At 47.6% G+C, this 20000-nt stretch overlaps 1 protein-coding gene across 4 annotated transcripts in view; it reads right to left on the reverse strand.

Moving 5' to 3' along the window:
- nbeal2 (neurobeachin-like 2) overlaps positions 1–20000 on the reverse strand; it is a 56894-nt gene that overhangs the window by 11060 nt on the left and 25834 nt on the right. For 3 of the 4 annotated variants that reach the window (XM_076266001.1, XM_076265998.1, XM_076266000.1), the window contains 23 exons: positions 19415–19534; positions 18858–19194; positions 18335–18417; positions 17469–17561; positions 17025–17196; positions 15339–15472; positions 13319–13478; positions 12323–12425; positions 11826–11979; positions 11163–11318; positions 9919–10078; positions 9612–9700; positions 8529–9263; positions 7895–8073; positions 7514–7670; positions 6269–6412; positions 4121–4444; positions 2590–2739; positions 1791–1948; positions 1302–1426; positions 893–1010; positions 494–651; positions 1–50 (listed from right to left, as the gene is read on the reverse strand). The exon at positions 1–50 is cut by the window's left edge and continues 84 nt beyond it. In XM_076266001.1, the coding sequence (XP_076122116.1) occupies positions 1–50; positions 494–651; positions 893–1010; positions 1302–1426; positions 1791–1948; positions 2590–2739; positions 4121–4444; positions 6269–6412; positions 7514–7670; positions 7895–8073; positions 8529–9263; positions 9612–9700; positions 9919–10078; positions 11163–11318; positions 11826–11979; positions 12323–12425; positions 13319–13478; positions 15339–15472; positions 17025–17196; positions 17469–17561; positions 18335–18417; positions 18858–19194; positions 19415–19534 (4059 nt within the window). The remainder of the gene's footprint in view (positions 51–493; positions 652–892; positions 1011–1301; positions 1427–1790; positions 1949–2589; positions 2740–4120; positions 4445–6268; positions 6413–7513; positions 7671–7894; positions 8074–8528; positions 9264–9611; positions 9701–9918; positions 10079–11162; positions 11319–11825; positions 11980–12322; positions 12426–13318; positions 13479–15338; positions 15473–17024; positions 17197–17468; positions 17562–18334; positions 18418–18857; positions 19195–19414; positions 19535–20000) is intronic. The other variant, XM_076265999.1, reaches the window with a different exon arrangement.

The raw sequence follows: 20000 nt of genomic DNA on the forward strand, positions 1-20000 counted from the left end.
GTGGACCTCCCGCAGCTGACTGAGGGGTCGCTTCAGGTCAAACCCAATACCTGATACACACACACACACACGTCAAACCCAATACCTGATACACACACACACACGTCAAACCCAATACCTGATACACACACATACATGTCAAACCCAATACCTGATACACACACATACACGTCAAACCCAATACCTGAACCATACACACATATACACGTCAAACCTAATATCTGAACCATACACACACACACACGTCAAACCCAATACCTGAACCATAGACACACACACACACACACACGTCAAACCCTATACTGAACCACACACACACAATAAGACTCCAAATTGATTGGAATTTTCTTTTTACACAAAATCTAAAATCTTTACATACACCAGATGCATAATATTAATTAATAATCATACACAATATGTTTTTATTCTACCGGTATATAAACCAAAATAGTTTTGCGTATTATCCCCCTCTCCTTTCCTCTCTCTCTCTTACCCTCCTCAGTCTCCTCCTTCTCACTGCTGCCATCGTAAAAGTACAGGTGGTGTGTGGTGACCTCCAGACGTCCTGGCACCTCGGAGATGTTGGTGATGAGCTCACAGTCCTCGGACAGCACCAGCTTCTCCTTCTGGCTCTCCTCCTCTCCCTCCGGCCTGCCAGAGCACAGAGAGAGGGGGAGGAGAGGAGGTGAAGAAGAACAAGGGAAGAGGAAGAAAACGAGAGGAAGGGGATGGGAGAACAAAGACGTAGAAGAAGAAAGACATGAAGAAGAACAACAGAGAAGAAAGACGTTTATAGAAATCTATAGACACCATCAACATAGCCAGCAGTTCCTCATACTAGCTTCTCCAAAGGGTGAAACCCTTGTAGTGCAGTTGCAGTGGGAGGACTCACTGGTTGAGTAAGAACATGTCTTCATCGCCCAGCTGATCGTCCTCCATGTCGCTCACTTTGGCCTCCTTGGCCACGGCCAGGGGGAGGGTGTCGGAGCTGCTGCGAGGGCTGTCTGCTCCTGGACATCACAACCATCAATCACATCCCATATCACAATACAGTTACAACATATAATAGGCCATATGGTATATAATAGGACAACACAGGACAGGAGGATTCCATAGTAACAACAGAACTACACAAACCCAAAGGCCGAGGCACTTTTGTCTGCATAATCATATATTGTATATCATTTTATTCTACAACAAAGCGTATATACCCTCTTATAGTGTATACATATAGATTATGCACATTGCATCTAGTCCATTTGTGTGTGTGTGTGTGTGTGTGTGTGTGTGCGCATCTGTACCCATATTATCCCTGAGTGCAGCTGCTTCACTGTGAGAGTCGTAGTTATAGTTGGGCACCAGTTTGAGGCGCATCTTGGAGTAGGTCTCTGCATTAGACAACGTCCACTTCACCTCTGGCTGGTTTCTGTGGGGGAAACTTGTGGTAAATAGCTGTCCAGTAGCAAAATCATTTGGACTTTAGAAAACAAATCTGTACAAGCGTAGTATATTGACCATAAATCCAATGACAAACCAAGGCTGCCTTGTGTACATAATAAAAACTATTGTGCTACATTGTTTGCAACTTTCTGTGCTATTAGCTGTGAAAGACTATGTCATTTTTTGCAGTGGTCCAACACCACAATATATCTATAACAACAGATTGTTAAATGATTGAATTTATTAAGTGACTGTGACAAGAATGAATTAAGACACAGATAAGGTTAATATCAGGAGCAGAACACAGACATAGACAGAGTTCATATACAAAGGCAGGAGAGCAGCAGCACCTGAGTGCCCAGGCGGCCCTCTCGTGGGTGAGGAGCCTCTGCAGGGCCTTCCAGTGCTTGGCCACCACCGTCTGCTGGCTGACGCTCTGCTTCTGGCTGACGTGGTAGCGGCCATTCTCCACCTTCACACGCTTCAGGTATGGGTCCACGATCACCTCCTGCAGCCAGCCAGCCAGCCAGCCAGCAAGCCAGACACACACACACACACACACACACACACACACACACACACACACACACACACACACACACACACACACACACACACACACACACAGTGCTTAGGTCACAGAGGGCTCACCACACATATTTCTGGGTTCACATTCCCAGAAAAGCTTTCGTATTAATACCTGAGAATGTATTCTCATTACTGTCTGCCTAGTCATAAGGGAGAAGCATGCATTCACCCACATACAGAGCACAAGCAAATATACATATTCCAAGTGACACCTTTCCTACCCCCCCCCCCCACACACACACATCTATACATACGTTAAGTACCCCCCCCCTCTCTCTTTCTCTCTCTCTCTCTCTCTCTCTCTCTCTCTCTCTCTCTCTCTCTCTCTCTCTCTCTCTCTCTCTCTCTCTCTCTCTCTCTCTCTCTCTCTCTCTCTCTCTCTCTCTCTTCCTCACTCTCTCGCTATCTCAAAAGGTTTGAGGAGTTGAGCTCTAAGAGCTCTCTGTATTGGATCCATTTCAGCTTTTCTAAATCCCTGCTTTAACTGTCAGACATGAGAAAGCCCTGCACTGGGAAGGAGTGTAATGCTGACGAGAAGCAGCATGAGTGAGGATGAAGCACCTGGAACTTGGCCTTGCTGTCGGCGCGCTCCTTGTCTCGGATCTGAGCGGTGTTCATCAGGTCGTCAAAGCAGGAGTTCCAGAAGTTGGACATGAGGTCGTGGCTCTTGCTGAATGTGTCCACCTCGTACTGCTCCATGGTCACCTCCACCTGCACAGATGAGATCAGGGCTTAAATAAGCGCACACACACACACACACACACACACACACACACACACACACACACACACACACACACACACACACACACACACACACACACACACACACACACACACACACACACACACACACACACACACACACACACACACACAGTCTCTTCTTCCTTCATTAAACATAACCAGTGCGAGCTGTATTTTGTTGGCAAGCCTCATAGCCTGCTAATGTAAAGCGTGATTTGTGTAGACACAGAGATCCAAACACAGCAGATTTATTATGGGTTGCCGTCATAGCAAACACACTGCAGGTGCTGGGGATGAAATGCCTTGTTTCATTTCATTCTGCCAGCTCAGTTATAGTAAGGAATGGGAATACATCTCAAAATTCTCTCTTGCTTGTGTGTGTGTGTGTGTGTGCGCGCGCGTGTGTGTGTGTGTGTGCGTGTCCGTGTGTGTGTGTGTGTCTTCTGTGCTGGTCGCTGGTCTCTGAGTCTCTGATCATGAAGCTTTGATCTTAAAGCCTTCCCTTAAGTGTAAAAGGAGAGCAAGCGAGTAGAGATCTCTACACCCTTTTAATCAGGGGGGTGCTGAGAGACAGAGCACACAGAGAGTCTGACCGCTAGTTGGCAAAGAACTCAGTGTGGGAGGGCAAGGACATAGGCTCAGTGTGGGAGAGCAAGGACATAGGCTCAGTGTGGGAGGGCAAGGACATAGGCTCAGTGTGGGAGAGCAAGGACATAGGCTCAGTGTGGGAGGGCAAGGACATAGGCTCAGTGTGGGAGGGCAAGGACATAGGCTCAGTGTGGGAGGGCAAGGACATAGGCTCGGTGTGGGAGAGCAAGGACATAGGCTCAGTGTGGGAGGGCAAGGACATAGGCTCAGTGTGGGAGAGCAAGGACATAGGCTCAGTGTGGGAGAGCAAGGACATAGGCTCGGTGTGGGAGAGCAAGGACATAGGCTCAGTGTGGGAGAGCAAGGACATAGGCTCGGTGTGGGAGGGCAAGGACATAGGCTCGGTGTGCATGGATGTGTTTGTGTGTGCTTCTTCACATCTGTCTATAAGTATACACTAGTTTCCATAGAAGGGCATACATGTTGTTACATGTATTCTGTACTTGAGACCACATGTTTATACTGTAAGTGTATGTATTGTGTATTGATGTATATATTATGTATTTATGTTTCTGTGCATATAAATCTAAATAATGTTTGTATCTAGTGAGAACAAATATATAAACGTGTATGACACTTGTGTATGTTTGCATGTGCCTGTGTGTGTATTTGTGTGTATTCATGTGTGTGTGTGTGTGTGTGTGTGTGTGTGTGTGTGTGTGTGTGTGTGTGTGTGTGTGTGTGTGTTGACACTGACGTGGTGGTGGTAGAAGTCCTGCCACTCTAGCGTGTTGCAGTAGACCCTCAGATCTTGGGCGAAGGTGGCACTGCCGTTGGTGGGGGGCAGAGAGGGCAGCAGCCTCTGCAGGTTCACCGGGTCAGCGTGCTGGTCCAGCAGCGTCCGCACAATTGGCACCAGCTGGTTAAAAGTCTCCTCGCGCCCGCTGGCGTCGGCTGCTGTGCCTTCAGCTGGCCACAGGGGGGCGCCCAAGCGGCCCAACAGGAAGCAGACCTCCTCCCAACTCAAACACAAGACTGTCTGCAGGAGACTGTGCAGCTTCACACAGGCCATCACACACACCTACAGAGAGACACAAAAAGACAGTGAGAGACAGAGTGGGAGAGAGAGATGGAGAGAGAGAGAGAGAGAGAGGGAGAGAGAGAGAGAGAGACTGAGTGGGAGAGAGAGACACACAGAAAGAGAGAGAGAGACAGAGTGGGAGTGAGAGAGAGAGAGAGAGAGTGTGTGTGTGTGTGTGTGTGTGTGTGTGTGTGTGTGTATATGTGTGTGAGAGAGAGACAGATTGACAACTGTATCTGTGATTGATAATGACACTTTGAAAACACTGACTTTGAAGAATAAGACCAACGGCAGAAAACTACAAACTAGAAACAGATAACTTGAAAAACATAGCTTTCTACGAGGACTACCCAAATATGTCCTCTATGGCCAGTTCTAGGAGGTTGAAACAACTGAACCCATAAACCCCAGGCTGCCACTGCAAAATTAGGCCACAGGACAAAGGACTGAAGGACTGGCAGAGAGAAGCCACAGTGGGACTACACTGGTCAGGAGCAATGTCAAAAAGACACTGATGGACATTACAGACAAAGAACTGAAGAACACTTCTTTCACCTAGATGCTTTGAATGCCAATTGAACACTTTTTAAAACCTCCACACACACACCTACAGAGAGAGACTGAGAATCATATATAATATACATATTATGAGAAGATGAGAATCATATACATATTATATACATATAGAGAGAGAGAGAGAGAGAGAGAGAGAGAGAGAGACAAGTGTGTCCGTGCCACACATGAGAGCAGGTTTAAGATGACGACCACATGACGGTGCTGAAGTGCTCCTGCTCAGACGTGACCTAGAATGACGTCACGTCACTCTTGACAGGAAGAACAACTAGTTCCTGTGGTGCACAACCACCATTAAATACTTCAGGTTCTCACAGCGAAGGTCTTATTTTGTGTCATTGTAATCTACACACTAGTTCTGTAAATGATTGAGGATGGTGAAACAATACTGTGATTGCCATACCAGAAGGCACTATGGGAAACTCTAAACTGTATTTTTTTTTTTTATTGGGAAAGGCCATCTAAAGACAATATTTAGAGACTTTTAGACGAAGTCAAATGCTTTTTAAGTGCAAGTCAAAATATTTGGTTTCTGAGTGAGTGTGTGCGAGTTCTACTTATTCTCCCCCTGGCAGTGTTCTAACTATACTTCTAAAATATCTGTATGTGGAGGATGGGGCCATATTTGGCCTGGTATTTCCAAACAGATGTTCTGAAATGCCCGGGTCATGGGGGATGCTGGGAGATGTAGTGTTTAATCCATCACATTGGTTTTTATCTGTCAGATGGATTAGTCATCTACAAACAGGCTTCGACTTCTCCTCAGACTCAGACTTAGATCTACTAGACAAAACAAGGTGTGTGCAGATATATTGTGTGTGTGCAGTGCCCTCATCTGCGTAGAACATCAATGGCGAGAACCAAATGGAATAAGTCCAATGAATAGGAGTATTTCTCTCTGTGTGTGAGGGGAGAGCGGGAGGTTATTTGTATGTGTGTGTGTGTGTGTGTGTGTGTGTGTGTGTGTGTGTGTGTGTGTGTGTGTGTGTGTGTGTGTGTGTGTGTGTGTGTGTACCATTTTCTTCATGTGGTCATAAATAAATGGTTAAAATGTGTGTGTGTGTGTGTGTGTGTGTATATATGTGTGTGTGTACCATTTTCTTCACGTGGACATAAATAAATGGTTAAAATGTGTGTGTGTGTGTGTGTGTGTGTGTGTGTGTGTGTGTGTGTGTGTGTGTGTGTGTGTGTGTGTGTGTGTGTGTGTGTGTGTGTGTGTGTGTGTGTGAGAGAGAGAGAGAGAGACTGTACCTGTGGGTGCTGTTGCTGGATGTATCCTGTGATGATGCGCAGGCCGATGTGGGCCATCTCTCTGAGCTCTGGGCCAGAGGGGGACGCAGGAGGAGGATGCCATGCCTGCAGCCTGTCCAGCAGGTTCACCATGCCCTCAAATATCTACACATGCACACGCACACGCACACACACACACACACAAACAAATGAATACACACAAACAAATGAATACACACACAATGCTTTCAGAAATCTGAAAGACACTTGACATTCCAGTCCGGACAAACAACATCCCAATCTACCCACATACAAACTGAAAACAATACAACACCCACCTACAAACTTGTAACACAAACACACACACACACACACACACACACACACACACACACACACACACACACACACACACACACACACACACACACACACACACACACACACACACACACACACACACACACATTCAGGCACCCAGGCACTCCCAGTATACTCCAACAATGACAGGAAATGTATCAACCCTCACACATTCCCCCCGAGTTTAGTCACACCCAGTTGGACCTCTCAGGCCCTGCCTCTCTCCGCTATTCCCAAATCAGTTCTAGCTCTTCATGTTCAGTGCAACAGAGTGATCTCAGAGATATACCCTCTCTATTGAAAACACCACTTCTCTATTGGACATCATTATATTTAGACCAAACAGGAACTGTTGAACTGTGTGTAACATAAATAAACACACACACACACACACACACACACATACACACACACACACTGAACCCACTCGATTAGAAGCTTGAAGTTCATCATGACAATGACTAAAGTCCTTTTAATAAAGGTGGACAAATTTTCTTCAGGAAGTCCACATAAAGATTCCTAGTCCTAAACATAAAGCTGTCCTGCTCTACAAATCTTTTCAAGGTAACAAGAATCCTGGAGATTTCTAAGATAAGGTTGAGTCTAGTAGTTTCTGTCTTGTGACGAAGAACCCTCCACTTGAAGGATCATCCAGATAAGTCAAGTATATTTGCTCAAAGTGTCACATACCTAATACTCATTCAATAACCAGGCCATCCATTTGATGTTAAAAGGGGAAATTATATTTTTTTAACTGACAGTTTTGAATCAACTGACAAGTTTGTATCACCTTCGACTGAAGCTGTACAGGACACTCAAGACATTTTTCCTAAACTGTGAGAGAGTTATGGGATGGTCACGTGACGGTGGGTGGCTCTGCGCTGGGCTGGGCGGCAGGAGACTGACCTTCTCACTCCACAGGTTGTGATTGTCAGTGCCCTCAGAGAACAGGAAGTCCTGGAGCAGACGCAGGAGGCGCAGCAGGTTAGGGTGGTGAGGTGGAGTCACGCCGGCAGCATCGCGCAGGTCCGACAGAGACGACTCCAGCATCATCTCCAGCAGACTACACACACACACACACACACACACACACACACACACACACAGTTAAGTGTTACGCTTAATGGTAAGTAGGCCTCTACTCATTTTGTATACATACGTCTGCCTCTGTGTGTGTGTGTGTGTGTGTGTGTGTGTGTGTGTGTGTGTCTGTTTGTGTGTGTGCTTGTACATGTAACTGTGTGTGCTTGTACATGTAACTCTCTCTATCTGTGCAGGTCACCTCACCTGCGTTTGATGTCGTCGGGTGGACGGACCAGCTGGCAGGAGCTGCCGAGCTTGGTGAGGACGGAGAAGACCTGGCCTCTCTCCCTCCACACGGCGTCCTCCGGCCCCTCGGCCCCGCTCCACAGCACCGAGAACACGATGTTGGTCAGCAGGTTACACAGCTCCTCCTCGGGGGCCTGCTGCAAGGGGGGGGGGACGCAGCGACCGGACAGACAGAGAGGAACACACAAAACGACACACTTAAGAGCTGTTCAGATGGACAGCTGTGTCCTTTCCGCCCCCCACCCTCCCGCACACACACACACACACAGAGAGAGAGAGAGAGAGAGAGAGAGAGAGAGAGACCAACCCCACAATGAGTGCTTATGGTTGTGAGATGAAAGAAAAAGAGGAAGGGAGGGAGAAAGAACAGAGACTCAGTGACGACCTCACTTCCTCTTTCTACACTTCCCTTCAGCTACTGCCCACTGCCCAGGTGTAGAGACACAACTCTGATCACTGACCTCTCTGTTCCCTTTCAGAGCTGGTGTGTGTGTATGTGTGTGAAGGAGTGAGTAGGTATGCACCGATGTAAGTGTGTAAGTGTGTGCATGTGTGTGTGTGTGTGTGTGTGTGTGTGTGTGTGTGTGTGTACCTGTGGGTTGGAGGTGTTGGAGATGCTGTCGGCGGTGGGCTGCTCCGTGCTGTAGCTGGCCTCGTCCAGCACGTTGGACAGGCTGGAGCTCTTGCGTGGTCGCGGCCCCAGGAAGGGCTTGCTGTGCTCCAGAGGCGAGGGGGTGCCGGCCTGGCTGCCGGCCGGCGTGTGCGACGCCCCGTTGTGCCCGGCGGTGGCCCCGCCAGCCCCCGCACCCGACTGACCCAGGTCCAGCTCGAACGGGGAGGTGCCGAAGGGCGAGAGCGGGTAGTAGGCGCCCTCCTCCTCCAGACGGGAGGCCGGGATGTCCACCGTGTTGGACAGCGAGGACGAGCGGCTGCTGCGTTCCGTCGAGTCGAACGACTTGAAGTGGAGCGACTCGCCGAGGCCCTTGAGGGAGGCGCGCGGCGGCGACTGCGAGGAGTACTCCGAGAAGCCCTCAGACACATCCTGCTGAGCCTCCTCGTCTTCCTCGTCGTCCTCCTCCTCCTCGCGGGCCCTGTAGGTGATGAAGACGTCGGCGGCGCGGTCCTCGGTGGCGCTGTCGTCACGGCGCAGCAGGGGGGGGCGGGACGCGCTGGGGTCCAGGGAGCTGTGGGGGCTGGAGCTTGATTGGCTGGTGGCACGCGACTCGTACGACTCCTTCACGTAGAGCTTGGTCAGGACGTCCTGCCAACCAGGCTGCCGGGCCAGCTGCCGGACATACTCCTCACTGGAGTAGATCAGGTGGAAGAGCTGAGAGAGAGAGAGATAGAAAGAGAAAGATAGAAAGAGAGAGAAAGAGAGAGACAGAGATAGAGAGAGAGAGATAGAAAGAGAGAGACAGAGATAGAGAGAGAGATAGAAAGAGAGAGAGAGAGAGAGAAAGACAGATGGCAGAAGAGCTGATCAGTATTTCCTTTTTTGACATTTTCAATCTATTGATCACCTTTCTTGTAGACACCTGTTTTACTTTACTTCACCCATAAATGTGTTTAAAAGGTACAATGGGAAATCTACCCAACTGAGCATACAGGATTTAGGGCATTAGGCCTGATGGAAGGTGAAAGGTGAGGAGAAGCTGTTAGTGTTGGTGCTGCTCACCTTACGACACATGTCGAGACGCACAGTCAGGTCAGAACGGTGAGACAGGTACACAACAGCCAAGAGATCTCGGAAGTTAGGAGTTGGATCTGAAAACACACACACAAACATAAATGTTGATAAACAAACTCACTCACACACACACACACACACACACACACACACACACACACACACACACACACACACACACACACACACACACACACATACATTTCAAGTGCAGAACACATTAATCCAAACACCCCCCACACACGCACAGACACATTATCACTCCAGACTCTCTCTCATTCTGTAATTAACTTACCTGTGGCCAAAACTTGCTCGTACAGACAGCGGATGGTGGTCATGGTGACGGGGGTGTCTCCAAGGAAACAGACCAGACCAAGGTAGCTGGAGTCTCGGAGCTTGATGCGCTGTTTACTGCGCTCCTGCACGCGCTCACTCTTCAGCACTTTATACAGCACCTGGGGAAAAGACAGAGAGAAATCACTTATTTATGAACACCCGACATCTGACTGTGTATGAAGTCTACCCAGCCAGCACAAATGGCAATATTGAAATATTTCAAACTGATAATGGACATTTGGCAGAGACACAGCCAGACTGTCACAGCATATGGGCAGTATAATGTGCAGCAGCACAGCATATGGGCAGTATAATGTGCAGCAGCACAGCACTGGTGTAGTGACCACTACATGTAATTGTGTCTGAAATGAGATCCAACTGAGAGTGATGAGGGGAGTCAGGGAATGTGCCAGTCCTCTAGCAGAATATAGCCACACAATGCCATACTGATGAGAAGTATGCTGCAGAGGTGAGAAGTTCATACACACACACACACACACACACACACACACACACACACACACACACACACACCTCTTTCCATCTTGTCTATCCATGTGCCTACTGTATTTCTCTCTCTATCTCTCTCTCATACACACACGCACGCACACACAATTATAGATTAAAACGTAGGCAACACTTTCTTGATACAATCCACACTCCACCCCCCCCCCCCCCCCACACACACACAGAAGCACTAACAATCTCACACATGAACACTTGCTGTACCATGGCACTGCCAAAGCCACACCCATACAGGGATATGAAAGTATATGTATATCAAAGATATCAGAGTGGGCAGAGGGAAGATCTCTCTTATTTAACTGAAGCAAATAGCAGAGCACAATCATCTCTTATGTTTCTGGCCAGCATTTCCAGTGTCTCCAGATACAGTAATGTTATTGAGATGAATCCAAACAATGTGAAGTGAGCAAGGCCACTGTATAATAACCTTGTGTTGTGTTGTGTTGTGTTGTGTTGTGTTGTGTTGTGTTGTGTTGTGTTGTGTTGTGTTGTGTTGTGTTGTGTTGTGTTGTGTTGTGTTGTGTTGTGTTGTGTTGTGTTGTGTTGTGTTGTGTTGTGTTGTGTTGTGTTGTGTTGTGTTGTGTTGTGTTGTGTTGTGTTGTGTTGTGTTGTGTTGTGTTGTGTTGTGTTGTGTTGTGTTGTGTTGTGTTGTGTTGTGTTGTGTTGTGGTCCACTGACCCTGAACACCCTCTCGCGGGTCTCGTCGGAGAAGTTGGGCTTGAGCAGGAGGCAGTAGAGCTGCTCCACCCCCCACTCCAGCAGCACGCTCAGGGCCTGGTCCCGCGGAGGAGTGCAACGCAGCACACTGTACACCACGTCCAGAGCACTGATCACCTGGACACACACACACACATATACGCTTAGAGTATACACATACACATTACACACACATACACTGTATACAACATCCAGAACCAGTGTTTCCTAAACTCGTGGCACACTATTTACAATAAGAAAATCTCATGCCACACCACCATGATATTAATGCCCCCTGCACTCACTGCCAAATATTTTGACACATAATGCTGGGAAGCTACGCTTAGAGTATATACACACTGTACACCACATCCAAATCCATCTATCCAGAGCACTGATGACCTTGACAGACATACAGTCTTCTCCATAACATCAACACATACACATACAGTACAAAGTGAACAACAGTGGTAAATATTGCACGAAGGGATGAACAGCAAAGAGAGGAGAGAGTGAGAGTGAAAGAGTGAGAGAGTGTGAGAGTGAGAGAGAGAGAGAGAGAGAGAGAGAGAGAGAGAGAGAGAGAGAGAGAGGGAGAGAGAGAGAGAGAGAGAGAGAGGGAGAGGTAGGGCCGGCAGGATGTACCTGTTGCTCATCATGGGCGATGCAGGCGTAAGCCAGCACACTGTGGAGCTCCTCTGGGCTGGTGGACTTGAGCAGAAAGTCCTTGAGCAGGGAGAAGAGCGAGATCTGGACCGTCTGCTTCTCATCGGACAGAGGGCTGCCGTCCTTCTCCACACTGGGCACATGGATGACCACAGACACACGGATGCACCCATGAGGAAGACAGTCACAGGCATACATGTCATGGTATGTTAATGTCTCAAATGTGCTTCTTGTCATATCCCATACTATAAATATAATGTGTCATGCGTCGTGTGCGTGTTTGTGTGTGTGTGTGTATATGTATGTGTGTGTGCGCTGGTGTCTGTGTGTGTTTGTGTACGAGAGAGAGATGTGTGTGTGACGTGTTGTTCTGTATGCGTGTGGTTTGGTTCTCAAAGTCAAAGTCAAAGTCTGCTTTATTGTCAATTTCTTCACATGTCAAGACATACAAAGAGATCAAAATTGCGTTCTCATACCTGTAGTGAGTGCGTATGGAGTCCAGGATGTATTGCACGCCGTACTTCCTCCGTGTCCGCGGCTTGCTCTCCTTCAGCACAGTGGACAAGTACTGGACGTGGCCTTCACACAACACAGGGAGACAGAGACACATACACCTTCAACTCACTGACCACATGCTTCTATACAGACACATACACCTTTAACTCACTGACAACATGCCTCTATACAGACACATACACCTTTAACTCACTGACGGCTGACAGCACAAACAAGCAAATGGATAACATAAAAGGGCTAGTTAAAATTTGGGCACATAACACCAACGGCTGGGGAGGTTAGGTTGGCAAAAAGCCCCAGAAATGGCCACTGGCTCAATGGTGTCATTCCTCCCTCACAGTCTCAACTGCGTGTGGTGTGTCTTCTGAATCCCTAGTGCTCTCAGCAGGTGTGGGGGCGGCTAATGCTAACGCTAACGGCTGCCCTGGCTGGCTCAAAGGGCTTCTGTGTCTCCAGTGGGGCCAGCACTCTGCATATGAAAGGAGCCGTGCTTCAGCGTTTACCCAGCATGCACTCTGGTGTGCACAGAGTGGAGGCATGACTGTGAATGTGGAGTGTGGCTATGAATAACTGGGCTTGTGTGCAGGCGATTGAGTGTGTGTATGTGTATGTCAGTGTGTGTGTGTGTGTGTGTGTGTGTGTGAGTGTGAGAGAGAGAGTGAGTGAGAGATTGAGAGAGCAAGAGAGAGAAAGAATAAGAAAAAGAGAGAGAGAAAGAGAAAGAAAGAGAAAGAGAGAGAGATAGAGAGTGTGTGATTGAGTGAGTGAATAGAGGTGGAGGTAAAGAGAAAATGTTTATATGCAAGTGCTGAGTCTCTGTATGCATTATATATTTGTGAGGGAATGTGTATCTTTGCATATTCATGTCTGTGTGACTGTTTGTTTACACATGCATGTCTATATGTGTTTGTGTATATTTGTGTGTGTGTGTGTGTGTGGGCCGGTCTCTCACACACCCAGGCAGACGGCGAAGTGGCTGCGGCTCCAGATGCGGAAGTCGAAGAGCAGGTGCTGGTAGAGCTGTGAGAGCAGGGCGCTGCTGCCCTCGCTGGACACCTGCTCCAGCAGGAACTGGCAGGCCATCAGCACACTCATGTCCATCATACGGCTGGGCACCTGCACCCAGGGGGAGAGGAGGGGAGAGAGGGAGGGAGGAAGAGAAAGCGTGAGCAACTGGCAGGCCATCAGCACACTCATGACACAGTGTGGGAGTTAGGCAGAGAAAGGAAAAGTAGAGGAGGAAAGGGGTTATGAAAATTTGATTACACTTTGTAAGAGTGTGTGTGTGTGTGTGTGTGTGTGTGTGTGTGTGTGTGTGTGTGTGTGTGTGTGTGTGTATGTGTTTGTGTGTGTGTGTGTGTATGCGAGTGTGTATGTGTGTATGCCAGTGTGTGTTTGTGTGTATGTTTGTGTGTGTGTGAGTGTGAGTGTGTGTGTGTGTGTGTGTGTGTGTGTGTGTGTGTGTATGCCAGTGTGTGTGCGTGTATGTGTGTGTGTGTGTGTGTGTGTGTGTGTGTGTGTGATTTGCATGTTGAGATAGATAAGTGTGCAGGACATTTGCTTGCGAAAGCAAAGGTGAGAGTGATTTATGTAGCACTGTAGCATGTAGGTTGACATGGACAAACCAGCAGAAACATTAAACAGAGAGAAAGAGGGAGGGGTAAAAAGAGAGTGCATGACAAAGAAAGAGACAAAAAGAGAGAGAGAAGGTTGTCCTGGTGGTTAGGACAGAATGTGTGTGTATTTGTGTGTATGAATGTGTGTTGTGTGCGTGTGTCCTTGCGTGAGTACGTATCTAGGTGTGTAGGTGTGGGTAGAAGAGAGGTGATGTCGTCATACTTAGTTGAGAGTGACTAAGTATGAGTGTGAACAAATGGCAGATAAGATCAGCTGCCGTGAGAAACCATTTGCTGAGAGGACGAGAGTAGAGACTGAGTCATCTGCACAAGTACATGATACCAATGGAACATGCTGAGGGTATTGAGAGCACACACATCTGTGAACAACACTTATGTGTGTACATTTGTTTATTTCCTTTGGTGTGTGTGTCTGTGTGTGTGTGTGTACATTTGTTTATTTCCTTTGGTGTGTGTGTGTGTGTGTGTGTGTGTTTAACTAAGGGACTGGTAGCCTAACAGGAAGCTCCACCTTGCAGCCATATATACCAGTGTGTCCGGTGAGACGTCCAGACGCCTACTGTAATCAATGTCTGCACACACACACACACACACACACACACACACACACACACACACACACACACACACACACAAACACACACACACTAGACTGCATTATCGCATCGCAATCGCCAATTGCAATATGAACCAACACAATTATCAAAAGCAATTGCCAAAGCTACAAATAATCATGCACAGTTAATCTTGTCACATTTATGACTTTATTCATGTCATCCTCCCTGACTGTGCCACTTCTGATTGGTTAGTGCGCAAGAAGCACAAAACCCCCGACCGGTGAGCTTTACAGCCAATCGGGATGCTGTGCCTCCCACGCACCAGGCACACTCACCAATCAGAAGCGGCACGACTTAAAGAGACATTTGGAATATTGAACTGAATCAATTCATTGACATTCAAAAATCACATTACAAATTGCAATCGCAATATCTGTCAGAAAAATTGCAATTAGATATTTTCCCCAAATCGTGTAGCCCTAAAACACACACACACACACACACACACACACACACACACACTATGAGGAGGACATACTTTACATACACAAATAACTCCCACACACCTACAGGTACAGCCCCAACTGTTCCTAAACAGCCAAACAGCTTCAACACTCACAACATTCAACTGCACGGCTTCATTTCATCAAATAACGACATAGACCACACAGATACTTTACATAGCTCCTTCACAGCTGCATACTACTTACTACCAACTTTGTGTGTGTGTGTGTGTGTGTGTGTGTGTGTGTGTGTGTGTGTGTGTGTGTGTGTGATCTGACCTTGCTGAGCATGGCTCCGATGATGGCAGGCCCATGGCAGTGCAGCAGGCTCTCCTGGTTGACGGGGTGGTGACGCAGCATGTTCTTCACCATCAGCAGGAAGGCAGCCACGCTGTTCCGCTCCAGACGGCCCTCTGCACCAACAAACACAGCAGTCAGTCACACTCTCACACACACTCACACACTCATACACACACACACACACACACACACACACACACACACACACACACACACACACACATACACACACACACACACACACACACACACACACACACATACACACACACACACACACACACACATTCTTCCTCTACTTCCTTTACTTATGGGCCTTGGGACTAACCAACACAATTAATATACTGATGCACAAACATAAAATGAACACTCATACGCACACGCAAACGCAGACACACAGACACAGACACAGACACACACACACACACACACACACACACACACACACCCTCTGAGCCAACAAACTGTATAGCTCAACATGCTCACAAACACACACAGTTCCTCATGACACTAGTTGAACCTGACAAACGTAACCATTGCAGTGAAATGTCCACAGACACATACGCATACGTCACACACACCCCATACACACTCCTCTGAAGACCACACACACCACAGCTGTAGCAGAAACACAACCCAAAAGAATGACACTTGTACACAGACTGGCTAAACCATCTGTCTCTTACACCACAGCAATGCCACTCACAGAGGTGCCAGAGCATTCCCTCAGTAGCCCTCAAATGACTTATAACTGAGTCACACAACTCCAAAACACAGAGGAATGGAGATAGAGATAGAGAGACAGAGAGAGAGAGAGTGTGTGTGTGTGTGTATATGTGTGTGTGTGTGCGTGTGTGTGTGTAAGAGGAGAAACACACAGAGACATCTGCTAGTGAGTCACTCTGAATCAGACTTAGCCAGTGAAGAGAGTCTATATTTGTTTTAATAGTTCTAGACTGCTCCCTATGCACCATCTAAAGTATCCTTCTGGGCTCCATTTGATTGCCATACAAGACTGATTAGAGCAGGGGTGGGCAAACTGCGGCTTGTGGGCCAAGCACTTTCATCCGGCCCGCCAAGCACTTTCACATTTTCCTGCGATACAGACGATGTTGGTTAGCAGTTTGCCCAGTTTGCTAGAGTAATTCTTATTGAGGTCAAAATAATGAATACAATATGTAAACCTCTGAAATGATTGTGTAATTGCAATAAATCTAATAAACTTAATCTCTACTGAAGTTTTGTAAAAACAAATCCATTTTAAAGGATAATTTGTCTCCTTACATGAGGGAGAGTTTAAATGTGGGATCAGCTCTAGTATAGTGCCAGTTTCTGGTACGCCATAGCAGTAGCTGGTCAAAGCATTTTTCCTAGCTGGTAACCAGCCTCCTTGCGGTAGCTGTTAGTCCTACTACTAGCTGGTAACCAGCATCCTTGCGGTAGCTGTTAGTCCTACTACTAGCTGGTAACCAGCATCCTTGTGCTAACTGTTAGTCCTACTACTAGCTTGTAACCAGCCTCCTTGCGGTAGCTGTTAGTCCTACTACTAGCTGGTAACCAGCCTCCTTGTGCTAGCTGTTAGTCCTACTACTAGCTGGTAACCAGCCTCCTTGTGCTAGCTGTTAGCCCTCCTACTAGCACAGTCCTCTGTGTGTTCATGCTAACCTGAGGATTTGCCCAGGGGGAGCAGCATTCCTGCAGGGCCCTTGGAGGAGGTCAGCTCCGGCCCCAGCAGATCCGAGGTCTCCTGGACACCAGTCTCCGCCTGCTCGCTGCCACACACCTGCTCCAGCAGGGGCAGCAGTGCGCCCATGCCCCCCACGGAGTTCAGCACATCCTGCAGACCAGACCACACAGCTCTTTACTCTGACCACAGCGGAGGCCTGATGAGTCATCACGGTTTATAATATAACACTTAGCGCTCAAACAGAGAGTATACGACCTCAGTTATGTCGGTTCACATCTCTAGAATTTCAGAAGTCACAACTAAATTCAAAGCTTGTGCTATGTTATATGCAACCACAGTCACTGCATTCTATAGACAACATGATCACCAAAAACTATAAAGTCAACTACAAAATGGCAAGTCAGAGAAGAAACAACGCAGACCTTGATGTCCCAGTTGACCACGCGGTGCCCAGTCAATCGGCCATCATAGTGGTGGTTGGGAGACAGGTCCAGACATATCTGGCTCTTAAAAGCCTACAGGAATGACAAGACATGAGGAATTCGTAAAGTGGTTTCATTTGAGAATGATGCCAAGTAAACAGGCCATCATACACCTATCCATTTCGTTTGATCTATCCGTCCATCTGTTTACGGACATAAGGCCGTTTCCTACTGTAGAGACTTTCTGTAGTTCCTAGAACATACAGTTCCTAGAACCCCTTTTTTCACACATTCGGACAGGATGGAACTGGGGATTAAAGAGTTCCCCTGACCGCAGTTCCTATCCTAACTATTTGAGCTCCCACTTTGGGGTAGGGTCTTTTCCCTGTGCATAGGAACCATGACTGGTGTGCATGCCAAGGCAGCAGAAGTAACATTTTTAAAAAATCTCTGTAAAAATAATTCAGCTTTTGATTACATTTGCTTAACATAAAAACTGCATTAGAATGCTGCAGAGACTGACTACTGTCACACAACAAATCCCTTCTGGACAGATGAGAAGAATCTGTATTAACAATGCTGATTCTTTTTGTAATGCTTCCTGATACTATGACGTTCTAGTTTGTCAATACATTTCAATAGCTAGTAACTAAATAGCAATACTGTCTGCTTCATTACTTTATGTTCATGTAATAATTGGGCTACTAACATGTGTTAAGTCACCTCACAGTTCCTACTGTGTGCGAATGCGAACAGAAAAAAAGCCCTAGAAACTGTGTAGTTCTAGGGGTAGCCTCTCCAGTTAGTAGTTAGTAGAACTGTGTTCTTAGAACTGTTGTGTCCAAATGCGCCTATAGACTCTGTACCTGAGGAGTGTAGTAGAGCAGTAGTTTGCTGTTGAGTTCGGAAAGCTCTCCATCAGATTTGAACAGGCACACGTTGTTGGGACCTGCAGAGAGAGAGAGCAGGGTAGGATCAAGATCAGGGTAACGTGATGGAAACAGTGGCACATGCGCTGTTCTTATCTGGCATGTGCATAATGACTGACACGCATTCCACAGAAGGAGAGAGTGCATGGGAGTGTGTGTATGTACGACAAGTGTGCAAACCAGTGCCACTCCACTGTTCTGTGCATGTCCATATACCTGCATTAATAGTGAACAAATCGATGCATACCTGCATTAATTGCAAGTGATTTTGTGTGTTTGTGTGTGTGTGTGTGTGTGTGTGTGTGTGTGTGTGTGTGTGTGTGTGTGTGTGTGTGTGTGTGTGTGTGTATATGTGTGTTTTTTGTCAATGTTTTTGCTGGTGTGTTAACTGCACCATATGTACATTTGTACATACGTAAGTGTGTTATATGTGTGTGTGTGTGTGTGTGTGTGTCTATACCTGCGCTATGCAGTGTGCGTGTCTGGGCAGGCTGAAGAGCTTCATGACAGATGAAGGCCGTCCCCAGCAGGCCGTCCAGCGAGGTGGGGGTCCCCCACTCAGTGTCCTGCAGCCCGGCGGGGATGGTGTGCACGGGGGCGTCCCGCGCTCCCCCCAGGCCCCAGCGACCCGCTGCAAAGGATGCTGGGAAGGACTGGGAGCGGGTGAGGGTGGCAGCGTGCGCCGTGAAGGCCAAGTCATTATTTGAGCCACTGAGGGAGGGGGGAGGAAAGGTGGGGGAGGTAGTAGTGGTGGTGGTCCGCTGTCCCGCTGAGCCGATACAGCAGGATGTGAAAGGCTGAAGTGGACAATAATCATCATCATCATCATCATCATCATCCTGTCATATTCATGTTCTGATAAATTGGATAGCTTTCTTGAGCCCCAAAGGCAGCGTAATAAATAAGTGCAGACAGTAATAATGTTCAATTATGTAATTAAAAACCAATGTCTAGTAGTTCCTCCCCTCCCTCCCTCCCTCCCTCCCTTTCTTCCCACCTCTCTCTCCTTCCTCTCACCTCATTCATGGAAGGGAAACGCAGCTGGGCCGTCTTAACCTGCTCTCCGTCCACGTAGATGGTGACCGTGTTCTGGCCGAAGGGCCGGCGGCCTGGAATGTGCACTATGTCCACCGAGTGCTGGGTGGGAGAGTAAGAGGAGCGCTCCGGTCATTCTCAAACCCAGACCAATTCCCTTGGCGCCAACACAGGTTATTCCCAATCCCAACCCAAAACCAGTTCCCAGACACTAACACAGGTCATTTCCAATCCCAACCCAAAACCAGTTCCCAGACACTAACACAGGTCATTTCCAATCCCAACCCAAAACCAGTTCCCAGACACTAACACAGGTCATTCCCAATCCCAACCCAAAAACAGTTCCCAGACACTAACACAGGTCAATCCCAACCCAAAACCAGTTCCCAGACACTATCACAGGTAAAAAACCAATGGCAAGCTGACCTGATATCAGAGAACGATGGAACAGACAGTATCCCCAGCAGAGCCGGACAGTAACGGAGTACATTTACTTGAGTACAGTACTTGAGTACAATTTTCAGGAATCTGTACTTTACTCGAGTATCATTTTTGGGGAGTACTCATG

This window comes from Alosa pseudoharengus, unplaced genomic scaffold (genome assembly GCF_046254945.1).
Source record: "Alosa pseudoharengus isolate Yale_2024_CS ecotype anadromous, Long Island Sound unplaced genomic scaffold, YU_APseudo_1.1 YU_APseudo_1.1_scf_4, whole genome shotgun sequence".
Taxonomy (NCBI): Eukaryota; Metazoa; Chordata; class Actinopteri; order Clupeiformes; family Clupeidae; genus Alosa; species Alosa pseudoharengus.